This window comes from Salvelinus namaycush, chromosome 28, assembly GCF_016432855.1.
Source record: "Salvelinus namaycush isolate Seneca chromosome 28, SaNama_1.0, whole genome shotgun sequence".
Lineage (NCBI taxonomy): Eukaryota > Metazoa > Chordata > Actinopteri > Salmoniformes > Salmonidae > Salvelinus > Salvelinus namaycush.
In genome coordinates, this window is record NC_052334.1 from 29,953,430 (window position 1) to 29,968,135 (window position 14,706).

At 46.1% G+C, this 14,706-nt stretch overlaps 1 protein-coding gene across 1 annotated transcript in view; it reads left to right on the forward strand.

Annotated features, from left to right (window-relative positions):
* runx3 (RUNX family transcription factor 3) overlaps positions 1 to 14,135 on the forward strand; it is a 39,561-nt gene extending 25,426 nt beyond the window's left edge. Inside the window, exons 5-6 of the mRNA XM_038967544.1 lie at positions 5,125 to 5,196; positions 12,565 to 14,135. Coding sequence (XP_038823472.1) covers positions 5,125 to 5,196; positions 12,565 to 13,073 — 581 coding nt within the window. The 3' untranslated portion in view covers positions 13,074 to 14,135. The remainder of the gene's footprint in view (positions 1 to 5,124; positions 5,197 to 12,564) is intronic.
* The last annotated feature ends 571 nt before the right edge of the window (positions 14,136 to 14,706 follow it).

Here is a 14,706-nt window from a genome sequence, read left to right on the forward strand (position 1 = left end):
TAACATGCTATTTGTTCCAACACCTGTGTTTTTCTGACTGGAGATGAATATCAGATACTAGCATACCTTTCGGCCATCTAGTCAAGTGCTCCACTGCTTTGATGAGGGCCCAATAAACCTGTGGTGTGTGTGTGTGTGTGGTGTGTGTGTGTGTGTGTGTGTGTGTGTGTGTGTGTGTGTGTGTGTGTGTGTGTGTGTGTGTGTGTGTGTGTGTGTGTGTGTGTGTGTGTGTGTGTGTGTGTGTGTGTGTGTGTGTGTGTGTGTGTGTGTTTTGGCTTTGAGTGATAAAACACACTAGTTGTATTAATTATATAATACTGTTCACAAGGTCGCATGCTAAGCCGTGGCACCTGTATGGTATAGGTTACAAAATAGCAGGAGTCAAAATAAAACAATTTACTGGTGGTTACCGTAGATACTCCACCAATAAACCAAAACTCTTCCAATGGCATACATCTGCAGCATGCTGCTGTGGTGAAAGGTCAAACAGGTGAATCTATCCCGGATTCTCTCTGGTTGTGAAAGTCCTGCTAGCTAGAGGGAGGTCCTACCCCTCCTCTCCTGTCCACAGTGACCACACTGTTTACTCCACATAAACAAGCCGGCTGGCCCCCCAAGCGAATGCCTGCTCCAGTCTACCACTAACAGCCCTGATCAGACCCAGAGCCCCTAACCGCTAGTCCAGGGTCAGATATTATTTAATCCTCCTAATGGTAAGTGTTAAGATGTGGAGTTGGGTAATCTGATCCTGGATCTGTGTCTACCTCAAACCTCAAACCCACTCTAACACCCAGCAGGACATTATCAACCAATTATAACCAACAAAGAGTCACTGTAAGACACAAGTATGCCAGTCCCTGGAACATGCAGCCAGGCACATAGCACATGCTTATAGAGGGAAAGGTCAAAGCATCGTGCCTCCATGTCTCTGTTTAGTACCAGATGTGCTTACTAGGTTATTGTGTTGGTTTGTGGGTCGTTGACTGTCTGTCAGGACAAGACCAGAGAGAGGTGGCCATGCTGTGAGCCTGGTGGAGATGCTGTTGGCTCCAAGCTCCATTTGGGCAGCAATGCATGCTGGTCCGTGCCAAACCCATACAGGAAAGGAGCTCTCAGGCCAAATGCAACCAAAACTAGCGGGAATCCAGACCAGCGACGAGGGATTCTGTTTTACTTCTCCAGCGCTGTATTTACATAATATATCAATGGTCGCCATGGGGTTTATTTGTTATGGTGCCTAAGAGCTGCACTTGTGGTTACTCTGTTTTTGTGACCTTAGTTAGATCTGAATTATTCAAACTGAAAATGTTTTTGTTCTCCAATAAAAAAAAAATCTCTTTTGAAGCCATCTCTAAACAGTAAGCTGGAAAAAGAGAAAAGAGAGCTTTTTTTTCCAGACTCAACTGTTTGTGTTAGTTATAATTTAACATCAGAGCCGGGTCGAGCTTTACATTTCAGCAATTACAGAAACTACATGTGCGCAATGAACAGTCTCTATTGAGTCTGAGGAGAGGGGAAAGGGAGGCAAGGCAGGGGGCTCTCAAATAGAACATAGGATTTTTCAGTCGATGTGTTTGTTTTTACTCATGTTTAAGTGAGGGCTCAAAAGACATATCAAATGTCCCACATAGCTAAGCCAAGGCCATGTTCCTCCCCTCTCACTCGCTCTCTAACACGCTCTCTCCCTCTCCCTTCCTCGCTGGCGTCTTTCTCTCTCTCTCTCTCTCTCTCTCTCTCTCTCTCTCCCTCTCACTCTGTCTCTCTTGCTCTCTCTCACATTCTATCTCTCCGTGGTGACGCCTAGGGCCTAAGCGAAACAGGAAGCCAGCACAAGGCCCAGCATTCACTGTGTCTCAATGACACGCTTCATTACGACAGGCGCATTACATGTCTCTGAGGCGCTGCCGAATCCAGAGTCATGAGGACAGACGCCATCTTGGCCCTTTCATCTCCAACTGCACTTCAAAAGCAGAGCATGTGTTTATTTGTGTCCTCCCAGCCATCACTGACGCCACCCCAAAAACTTTCATATTTGTGACGCGGCCGTCGTCTTCTACCCCTAATGCACCTACCGCCTTCCCCCAATCTCTAGCCCCGCCCAGGGGGCTGAGACTCATATTAACAGGGGTAATCTGTGCCGCTGGTATTGACGTTGTCCACCAGCCAATCAAAATATTTGAAGGAAATGTTTATTTTCTTGAGCAGATCGCACCAGCTGCTTCGAAACCTTTCTGAATAACCCCATTTATGTGTAAGAATTTCCCATTGTGGGGCGAAGCGCGGGACCTCTCAGAGGCTAAGTGCTGATCCGGGCCTTTGGAGAGGAAGTAGAGTAGCTCCGGGGGTGAGAGAGCTTTTACACACCCCAACCCCAGCCAGCCTGGGCCCAGTGTGGGCATAGGTGAACATCCCCCTCCACCTCCTCCCCCTGTTCCTGGCCCCTCTCAAGGTCAGGATCACAACTGCTAATATAGCGGTTAGGATGTTGTTCCTCAGCTCATACTATAGTGTAGTGTTACTGTAGCCCGGCTAGAGACAGGGATATGATCAGGAACTCTCCAGGCCTTAGTTACTGTATGTTCATGTCAAAACTGCAATATAAATATACTGAACAAAAATAGAAACGCAACAGGCAACAATTTCAACGATTTTACTGAGTTACAGTTACAGTTCATATGAGGAAATCAGTCAATTGAAATAAATTCTCTAGGTCCTGATCCATGGATTTCACATGACTGGGAATACAGATATGCATCTGTTGGTCACAGATACCTTTATAAAAAGGTTTGGGCATGGATCAGAAAACCAGTCAGTATCTGGTGTGACCACCATTTGCTTCATGCAGTGCGACACATCTCCTTCTCATAGAGTTGATCAGGCTGTTGATTGTGGCCTGTGGAATGTTTTCCCACTCCTCTTCATTGGCTGTGGGAAGTTGCTGGATATTGGCGGGAACTGTAACACGCTGTTGTACAAGTCGATCCAGAGCATCCCAAACATGCTCAATGGGTGACATGTCTGGTGAGTATGCAGGCCATGGAAGAGCTGGGACATTTTCAGCTCACAGGAATTGTGTAAATATCCTTGGGACATAAGGCCGTGGATTATCATGCTGAAACATGAAGTGATGGCGGCAGATGAATAGCATGACAATGGGCCTCAGGATCTGATCACGGTATCTCTGTGCATTCAAATTGCCATCGATAAAATGCAGTTGTGTTTGTTGTCTATAGCTTATGCCTGCCCATACCAAAACACCACTGCCACCATAGGGCACTCTGTTTACAACGTTGACATCCCCAAACCGGTCGTCCACACGACGCCATACACGTGGTCTGGTTGGATGTAATGCCAAGTTCTCTAAAACGACGTTGGAGGCAGCTTATGGTAGAGAATTTAACATTCAGTTCTCTGGCAACAGCTCTGGGGGACATTCCTGCAGTCAGCATGACAATTGCACGCTCTCTCAAAACTTGAGACATCTGTGGCATTGTGTTGTGTGAAAAAACTGCAAATATTAGAGTGGCAGTGTATATACTGAACAAAAATACAAACACAACATATAAAGTGTTGGTCCCATGTTTCATGAGCTGAAATAAAATATCCCAGAAATTGTCCATACACACAAAAAGCTTGTTTCTCTTACATTTTGTGCACAAATTTGTTTACATCCCTGTTAGTGAGCATTTCTCTTTTGCCAAGATAATCCATCCCCCTGACAAGTGTGGCATATCAAGTAGCTGATTAAACAGCATGATCCTTACACAGGTGCACCTTGTGCTGGGACAATAAAAGGCCACTTTAGAATGTGCAGTTTTGTCACACAACGTCACAGATGTCTCAAGTTTTGAGGGAGCGGCAATTGGCATGCTGACTGCAGGAATGTCCACCAGAGATGTTGCCAGAGAATTATATGTCCATTTCTCTACCATAAGCCGCCTCCAATGTTGTTTTAGAGAATTTGGCAGTACGTCCAACCGGCCTCACAACTGCAGACCACGTGTCACCACGTCAGCCTAGGACCTCCACATCTGGCTTCTTCACTTGCGGGATCGTCTGAGACCAGCCACCCGGACAGCTGATGAAACTGACGAGTATTTTTGTCTGTAATTCTGATTGGCTGAGCCTGGCTCTCCAGTGTGTGTGCCTGGCTCCCAAGTGGGTGGGCCTGCTCAGTCATGTGAAATCGATAGATTAGGACCTAATTTATTTATTTCAATTGACTGATTTCCTTATTTGAACTGTAACTCAGTAAAATCGGTGAAATTGTTGCATGTTGCATTTATATTTTTGTTCATAACCGGAGATACATTATATGACTGCCAACGTCCTACAGTTTCTCTGCTATCAGTATGTCTGAATCTGTAAATGGACTAGTGGTTTTTTGAGAATGTGTGGGCATGTGTGTGCATGTGTGTGTGTGTGTGTGTGTGTGTGTGCATGTGTGTGTGTGTACAAGTAAAAGCATGTGTGTTTGAGGTCCACGGTTCATTCTTGCAGTTTGGCTTGTAACAACTGCCCTATCTCAGTCCGAGAGCAAACTAACACTCTTTGCATGTCAAATTGTCAGCTTCCTGCGGTGTGGCCATTGAGTGTGAACCAGGGTCTCATGCGCTGCGCTTGTAAGGATTCTTCTTTCCCTGACAGGCTGACTGGACAGGCCAACAAAGGCCTCACACCTCCTCCTCCCAGCCCCCTGAGAAACCAAAATATCTCTGTTAGCTCCATCAGCCCCTCAGCCCTGTTTTCCCAAGCCCTCTCTCTAGTCTCACTCCAGTGAGAGCTCCCCTTCTGCCCTCCTCTCTGCTCAGTCAGCACAGGCAGGCCTGTCACAGGTAGACAGCCAAACCACCACACTCAGATAGCTTTGACATGTTGCTGGCTTCTTTTAGGGCATTGAAGAGATCTGCACTCCCCTCACTCGAACACAGTACATGCACAGAACCTACAGAATCATAACCGGAAACAATTCTCTCTAATCCTCTTGCACTTCTACTGTGCATCAGAATTAGAAACACTCATGTAATGAGGTCGTTGTCATACCTGCCCAGACTACAGTAGTGTCAGGCTAGTGTCATGTCTAAATTCTCCTTAATTAACACATACTATCTATGTCCATTGCAGCCCTGTGGTCTGACCAGATTGACCCACCAACTCTGAAGACATGCAAGGTGGAGGACGACCTCAGATGGTCAAGTAAGAGAGATATTATATCTACTCTACCTGGGGCCCCTATCCCAAACTGCTCTACGTCGCCTTACTTCTCACTTGTGCTTTCTCTCTATTGTTGTCGCTCGGGATTTTTTTCTTTCTCTTTCTTTCGGCCTCTCATTCACACACACTCGCACAGCAGTAGGAAGTGAACAAGTATCCTGCTCTGCTTATATGACCCCGGTTTTAGGTGCATTTCAGCGTGAGTCATATCTGTGTTTGTGTGTGCAGGCCTATATGGGAAAGATGTTTGCTTGTGTTGTTTGTTTGTTTCTGAGGCTTAATCATAACATGCAAGGCCCAATCACTGAGCAGTACGAGAGGCGTGGTGAGCAATAAGAGATGGCCATAATTACTAGTCTGAGAAAACAGGCATGAAATGTACAGAGAGGGGATGATTGAGGAGACTTGGACTACATACACAACATCACCCTAGCCAATTCACACTATCCAACATCTTCAAGAGTAGCTGAGAACAACAATTAAGACACTCTGCTTCATATCAATAGTCAGTCAATCATGTCTTTGACAAGGTGGAATTAATATAGAGATAGTGGAAGAGCTGGGACTAAGGATATGCAATGGGCGTTCCACTCGTTGTGACATTTTGGGGAATGCGTTTTGGTTTGCCTTCAGAGCTCTGGATCCCAGAACATTCCAAAACACCCCCTTCCTCCCTCCCTCCCTGGTGTTTTGGCACTCTTCTTCTCCTGCCCCACAGCCACTCAGCCACCCACCTGTTCTCTTCCCAGAAACCACCGAAGCACACTGCACCAGACCTGCTGAGTCATCTGCTTACACACCATTCAATTTTACTCCTCGATGATCCTCATACTAAGCCCCTTCTGTATGACTCATCAATTAGGCTTGTTGGAAATTCATGGTTTTCAAAAGGTTTGATAAGGGAAAGCCCCCGTTGTAAAACAGACTTTAGATGTGACTGTCAGTGATTTCCAAACACAATGCAGCAGTTTCATCATTTTTCAATGACTACAAGATGGAATGTATGCAGAGATGGAATGCATAGATTGACATATTTACTTTTGACACTACGCGAGCGAGACATTCCCTTGACAGATATTCACTTCAGAACAAAATACTCACTAGGGTGTGAAAAGTGGAATTTGCGTTTGATGGGGACTAACGGTAGTGGGGAGAAGTCCTAATGTCTAATCATGAAATTCATATCCAGTTCCAGAGAGACAGAGATTATTAAACTATTACGATCAACAATAATATCGAAGAGTGCACATGCCACCTGGCCAGAACTCATTGGCCAGCAGCATACCACCCTGCATTCCACTGCTGGCTTGCTTCTGAAGCTAAGCAGGTTTGGTCCTGGATGGGAGACCAGATGCTGCTGGAAGTGGTGTTGGAGGGCCAATAGGAGGCACCCTTTCCTCTGGTCTAAAAAAATGCCCCAGGGTGGTGATTGGGGACATTGCCCTGTGTAGGGTGCTGTCTTTCAGATGGGATGTTAAATGGGTGTCCTAACTCTCTGTGGTGACTAAAGATCCCATGGCACTTATTGTAAGAGTAGGGGAGGTAACCCTGGCTAAATTTCCAATCTGACCATCATGGTCACCTAATCATTCCCAGCTTACAATTGGCTCACTCCTCTCCGCTGTAACTATTCCCCAGGTTGTTGCTGTAAATGAGAATGTGTTCTCAGTCAATTTACCTGGTAAATTAATAATAAGTCATAGTAGGAAACAACAGTTGATTTAGTTAACAAACTCATAAATCACATCTGGTTCATTGATGCATTAGGAAAATCTTGGTGTTTTATCATCACAAACTCCCTAATGCCTCAATCGTGTTGCTAGTGATAGGTAGAGCCATGCAAAACCTGCTGGGCTCACATGCTACAGTGGCTGCAATGGAGAGGGCTTTGGTGTTGTTGACCGTGTTGTTCTAGTTCAGAAGAGCCACGGTAAGAGGTGAAGGCTATTTGCATCAGATGCGAAGCTCCAACCCCAAGGCCTAAGCGCTTAAACAAACATCTAAGGATCATTTGTGTCTCCTATTCTTTGGCTTGTGGACCAACATTATTTCCCTGGCAATGTATTTCTTGGCCAAACTTTGACTATTCTTGCGGCGTTTGGTCAAGATCTCACTCGGCATTCGTAACAACTTTTCATTCTCACAACTCATCACCAAAAAATCGAATCTACTCTGAAATCAGTGATGGTCTGGGAAGCATGGGACAGTCACTCCTCTCTGGCTGCGGTCTGAGGGAAGGAGATGAAAGGCGAAGAGATCTCTCTCTCCATCTCTCTCTCTCTGGGCCAGCCTGGTCTGAGATTTTCTCCCTTTCCCACCCCTCCACTTATTTGCCTGAGACACCATTCCCTGGGCGCTGCTCGTCACAGTTTGCATTCAGCCTGAGTAAACATTTCACAGGTGAGGGCCTGGATTTGCATCCCTCACCCCCCCACCCCCCCCCCCCCCTCCACATACACACACCTCGCTGGCGACCTCAGTTTGCCCTTATGTTAACAACCAAAATCAGTTTCTCCCGTAAGCAAATGAGGCAAACCTCCCTCCATATCTGGGTTACACGCTTGACTGTGGACTAGTGGACCTCAGAGAGCAAGCGAGAGAGAAAGAGATTTACCCCGCTCCTGCGGTGTTGCAGAACTCAATATGGGAACGCGCACAAAAGCAAGGGAGCGAGGGAAAGAGAGGAGAGTGAAGGAAAAAAAGGAGCGCTCTAGAACAATGTGTTCTCTATTAAAAAAAAATTGATTCCCAGCCGCCACCCCTTTTAGAGTGGGAACATCACAGACGGCGGGCCGCACCAACTAGCCCTCTGGGGTCCATCCCCTCTCCTGTCCCTGCAATTTAGTCAACACGTTTCAGCTGAGCCTAATGGAGATCATGTGTTGGGTGGGCCGCTGCTACCAGCTAGGCCGCATCAGGACCAAAGATCCAACACTCCTCCTCCCTTGTACCCACAGCCCCGCTGTTACCACAGCCCCGGAGCCCCGGAGCCGCAGAGCCGCAGAGCCTCAGCCTATAATTAGCTGGCAGAGAGATGAGGAGGGGGATGTGTGTGGATCAGGTTAGCTAACAGAAGATTGCAAAACTGTGGTTCTGTGTGTGAGTAGAGAGTTGCTGATCTACCCATATCCTCTAGAGGGAGCAGCTGAGCTGCTGAGAGGTGAACAGTGGTGGTGACTGGCTGGTCCACCGCCAAGGTTGTGACGGGACACAACCCCATTAAGGTGTTGTGATAAGTGTCCAGTTGAGTTTCCCCTGACAAAATACAGGAGCCTCTCCCCGCCTCAATTTAGTCAACACGTTTCCACTGGCGACAATTAAATAGAGATCATGTGTGGGGTGGGCCAAAGCCGCCAGAGCCATCAAGTCCCCGTGCCACAGATACAGGCTCCACCCTGAAGCCTATATTTATCAGGGAGACAGAGACGGAGAGAGACGGACGGAGAGCGACGGAGAGAGAGAGAGAGAGACGGAGAGAGAGAGACGGAGAGAGAGAGACGGAGAGAGAGACGGAGAGATGGAGAGAGACGGAGAGAGAGAGAGACGGAGAGAGAGAGAGAGACGGAGAGAGAGACGGAGAGAGAGAGACGGAGAGAGATGGAGAGAGAGAGACGGAGAGAGAGAGACGGAGAGAGATGGAGAGAGAGAGAGAGAGCGAGAAAGGAAGAGAGAGAAAGGGATCTTTTTGGGAGTCCGGTAGGAATTAGTGGGCCGACTCCACTTATACTGAATCAACAGCAGCTGAAGGTTTGGATTTTCTTTGCGTGAAATCAGATACGGGGCCCGACTCTGGTGCCTGGTAGACTCTGGAAAAAGAAACAACACCCCCAACCCTCCTCACTAACCCCCCTTCATCCGAAAAGGAAGACATTTTCAACTGCAGAAAATAAATGTGTTCTTGAGAAAAGAAAGCAGGAGCCGTGGAAATTGCAAAGGAACATATTTTTTTGTTGCTGAAAATGGACCCAATTCTCCAGACGTAGGGGAAAGACATTTCAACAAGACTATGGCACGCAAGTTCAGCATCTTCCCCCCTCGGGGCTCTGGCGTGCAAGCGCTTGCTGTTTCACAAATACAGCCTGTCTTTTCTCTGCCATCCAAATCCACATTTTATACTAGAGTCATGTGGGAACACTGAGCCCATCAAAACCAAATCCAGTGGAATCAGACAAACAAATGAGTAGGTTCTGACAGGGGGGTGTGTGTGTGTGTGTGTGTGTGTGTGTGTGTGTGTGTGTGTGTGTGTGTGTGTGTGTGTGTGTCTGTGTGTCTGTGTGTCTGTGTGTCTGTGTGTGTGTGTGTGTGTGTGTGTGTGTGTGTGTGTGTGTGTGTGTGTGTGTGTGTGTGTGTGTGTGTGTCTGTGTGTGTGTGTGTGTGTGTGTGTGTGTGTGTGTGTGTGTGTGTGTCTGTGTGTCTGTGTGTGTGTGTGTCTCTGTGTGTGTGTGTGTGTGTGTGTGTGTGTGTGTGTGTGTGTGTGTCTGTGTCTGTGTGTCTGTGTGTACGTGGCAGGTGCAAGAAACCACGTCACACCTGTTGGCATTCACAATGTAGGTTGAGCTCTCCCAAGCCACAGCAAAGGACAAGGAAGTCAATCAAATCCCAGAGCGTACATGCATACCTGCATACCTGCATGCCCACCTTACCCAATAACTAACTATTCATCAGTACACATATGCCATTCTTTCCTATGTACTAGAAAATCACCCATGCTACAGGCCACAAAAAGATCTGCTGACAAGGTCAGCATACAGCCCATTACCCTATGTACATCTAGATTAAAACATACACTGATTCTACAATACATTAGGAACACCTTTGTGTTGAGGCTGCCCTCAGAACAGCCTCAATTCGTCGGGGCATGGACTCTACAAGGTGTTGAAAGTGTTCCACAGGGATGCTGGCCCATGTTGTCTCCAATGCTTCCCACAGTTGTGTCAAGTTGGCTGGATGTCCTTTGGGTGGTGGACCATTCTTGATACACATGGGAAACTGTTGAGCGTAAAAAACCCAGCAGCGTTGCAGTTCTCGACACACTTAAACTGGTGCTTCAATCTTTTGTCTTGCCCATTCACCCTCTGAATGACACACACACAATCCATGTCTCAATTGCCTCAAGACTTAAAAGTCCTTATTTAACCTGTCTCCTCCTCTTCATCTACACTGATTGAAGTGGATTTAACAAGTGACATCAATAAGGGATCATGGATTCACCTGGTCAGTCAATGTCATGGAAATAGCAGGTGTTCTTAATGTTTTATACACCCACTGTATACAGTATGTCAATACACTGTGGGCAACAGCATATAGGGAAGGAACGGGGTGATTTACATAGCAGTAGGATAGCAAGAGGTGGAGACTTACCAATGATGACACAGGTGAGCATGGGAAGGGTATTGGCAAAACCAAAATCCATAACAAAGTCTAAATAACAATGCCATAATAAAAGTCTCAGATATAGGCCTATATTTCTTATTACAAAAACCATGGCTACAGTAGCAAGAAAACCGTGAGACATGACCTAAGAGATGAGTGACAGTTGTCAGGTGTTCTATGGCTCCCGTTGGCCTACTTTCTCAGAGGTGATTGACTGCCGCACCCTGAGCAAACCTTCATTCCTGATTGCCTGCCAAAAAGAAGTGAAACTGATCGAGTAGAGAGTTAAGGTTTAATGTCACGTGTACAAGTACAGTGAAATGCCTTTCTTGCTAACTCAATGTAGTATTAAAAATAACCTGAAGTAGAACAGAAACCACACAATAAATACAAATTGAAGAACAGGGGAAAGTAAGAAGCTATATACAGGATAAACAGATTAGTAGCAGCGTAAACGAAGGTTGTATGTGACTGTGTGTGTGTGTGTGTGTGTGTCGAGTCAGTATAAATGTGTGTGTTGGGGTGTCAGTGTGCGTGAGTGGGTCGAGTCCTGAGAGTGTGCATAGAGACAGTCAAAAAAACAACTAAAATACAAGGGTAGTCCGTTTAACAGAGATATTAAACGTCAGTTTATTGGTTTACAGAAGCCTACATCACACGGAATGAAGAAGAAAAATCACTGTTGTCAATATTGGTAATTGTAAGTGGAGCCTTTATGGGTTCTCTACCTGACTGATCCAACAGGTAGGCTAGCTGAAGGCCTAGGTGCATACATTCAGTGCATGGTGTGTGTACCTGTCCCTGTATGTACCTATCAAACCCAGATACTACAGTACAGTAGGTGGCAGCATGCTGTAGCCAAAACAGCCAGTTACCAGATCAATGAGAAGCCTGAGAGAGAGACACACACACCACACACACACGAACGAACTGGCTGACCCTGTATATAGTATGCTTACTTACTTTCTCGTGTTCTTATTTGTATTTCTTGTGTGTTTTTGTTCTCTTGTTATTTTTAGTATTACATTCTTATTGATTACTGCATTGTTGGGGTCAGAGCTGGCAAGAAAGGCATTTCACTGTACATGACATTAAAACTTGAAACACACACATTTTGAAAGAACTGCCAAATCAGCCTAACTCTGTAGTCATGCATGTTTTGTTGGGGGGGCGGTATGGTGTTGTGTTTAAGGAAATGTGCTGGTGACAGGAGCTGCCCCAAATCCCAGCGAGAAAAACTGCAGAGTCAAACCCTTGAGCAAGATCAGTTGAATAAATCAGGGAATGTTTGGCTGTGAAATTTAAGTCAAAACAGCTGGCTTTTGTGTGCTGTGTTACCTATGTGACTACACTTCAGGATAGTTTAGCACTGACAAGAATGTGACATTGATACGGCTTGCATTACTTTTACAAAATACACAAATACATAGAACTCTCTCCCTCTCCCTCCCTCTGTTTGTCTGAATGTGATGGTTACCTCTTTAGTTTCCTGTTCTCTCTCATCAGTTTGATGTACGGTATGTAGAGTTACACAACAGCACACGCTGCACAACAAGCTGTCAGTGTTTACTCAAAGCACCACTCTGCTCTGACAATACCTCTTTTCATTCCTCCAAACAACAGAGAACGCTGTTCCTGTACATTACTCTAGTTCAGCTGGTAGGGTTCTGTAGGAGGGCTATGTTAAGGCTGAGAGGGAGGACACTCATAACTTCATCTGGTTCCCAGAGCTGTGTGATGATGTGCTGTCACAGCTTGATGTCTCAGTTTATTACTTGTCACTAGTGTTTGCAGGGTTGTAGACTGGAGGCCCCACACTGTCAGTTGGGGATGTGGTACTTTACTACAGCTTCCTGTCAAAGGAAGGAACTCTGACTCTCCCTATCTCACTTTGACTCTGAAAAATGTCCATGAGTTTGATCTACGTGCGCCAGGAGTTTCTAAACCAAATCTGTTGTTTCTCTCTCCCTCGCTCAGGTCCCACCGCTGACCTCTTCCCCCAGAGGACCACCTTCCCTTCTCTGTCCCCGCTGACCGACCCCCGTTTCTCAGACCCACGTATGCACTACCCAGGGGCCTTCACCTACTCAGCCAACCCCTCCAGCACGGGCATCGGAGGCCTCAGTGTGACGGGCATGTCCGCCTCCTCCCGCTACCACACCTACCTGCCCCCACCCTACCCTGGAAACCAGAACCAGGGCAGCCACTTCCAGTCCAACTCCTCCCCCTACCACCTGTACTATGGCACCGGGTCCGGCTCCTACCAGTTCTCCATGGTGGGCCCGGCCGGGACCGGGGGTGAGCGTTCCCCCACCCGCCTGCTGCCTTGCTCTGGAATCTCAGCCTCTGGAGGGGGCAACAGCCTGATGAACCAGGGCCTGAACAACCAGGGCGAGGGGGTGGAGGCAGACGGCAGCCACAGCAACTCCCCTACGGCCATGAGCGGCTCTGGACGCATGGACGAGTCTGTCTGGAGGCCTTATTGACTGTCAGACAGCTAGAGGAAATGCAGGAGAGAAAGAGCAAAAGTAAAGAAGATGAACGAACAAAAAAAGATGAATCCTCCCCCCAAAATAAATGCTGCATGTTTGTATTTTATTTCTCGCGCACTCGCTTCGTACCCTTTTCCTAGTTGACCAAAGACATTCACTATCTGTCAGGATGCCATGGCCAGAGATTGCCTTTATGCAAGCCATGGGTATATCCTGCACTGTGACAGGGACTACTCTCTGAGGCTCTGAAACCATACAAATCTCATGCTTTTCAATTGATGAGTAAGAAATTGCAAAATAACTGTAAATAGATGTTATGGTGTTACAACAAAAAGCCATAGTAATATATCAGGATCTTTTGAAAAACAGGTACATGCATACTAAAGACTATGAATGGCAAAACCTTCATAGCCATTCACTCTATGCAGCTAATGAACTGAAAAAATGCTAGTGCTATTGTGGTTAACTAACCAACACGACCAAAATGATCATTTCCCCACAGATGACAGTACCTTTCTTGACATTACAAGCTAAGCATCCAGACCAGTGACTGTACTGCCTCAGCGGCCTTTCACTGTCAGGTGATAACAGAGATCAAATATGATGTTTGCTTCACGAGTGTCTCAGAACCTGCCCTAGATGGCTTGTGGCTGTATTGCTAATGTAACATAACAGTTGATGCTGAAGCTTTTATTTGGTGTGAGGTTTGGAGATTCACCCTTCAGTCCATGAAACATCCTTAAAAACAATACATGGTCTCAAAGTAATTCTGCATTGCTTGACAATTTAATGTACTATTTGTACTGATGTCTGAGTGAAGCTCCCCTGTAAAGTTGTTAATGTATTGATAATCTATGCAGTAGAATAGCTGATATTTTGAAGACTGTACAGGACATTAGCAGATTTTTTTTTTTAAAGCAGGATTTTTATGGATTCCTTTTGTTTTAGTTTGTTGGACTGTTTTCTTTATTTTTACTTATGATATATACACTGAGTGTACAAAACATTAAGAACACCTGCTCCTTCCATGACAGACTGACCCGCTGAATCCAGGTGAAAGCTGTGATCCCTTATTGATGTCACTTGTTAAATCCACTTCAATCAGTGTAGATGAAGTGGAGAAGACACGTTAAAGAAGGATTTTTAAGCCTTGCGACAATTGAGACATGGATTGTGTATGTGTGCCATTCAGAGGGTAAATGGGCAAGACAAAAGATTAAAGTGCCTTTGAATGGGGTATGGTAGTAGGCTCATCGGTTTGTGTCAAGAGCTGCAACATTGCTGGGGTTTTATGCTCAACAGTTTCCCATGTTTATCAAGAATGGTCCACCACCCAAAGGACATCCAGCCAACTTCACAAAACTGTGGGAAGCATTGGCGCCAACATGGGCCAGAATCCCTGTGGAACGCTTTCAACACCTTGTAGAGTCCATGCCCCGACGAATTGAGACTGTTCTGAGGGCCAAAGGGGGGGGGGGGGTGCAACTCAATATTAGGAAGGTGTCGTTAATGTTTTGTACACTCAATGTTGTTTTTTTTCATTCTGTATGCAAACTGTTTTAGTATAGTATGTTTGAACTGGATAACACAGTTTACTTTTTTATATTTATTTGAGCCAAATTTAAGG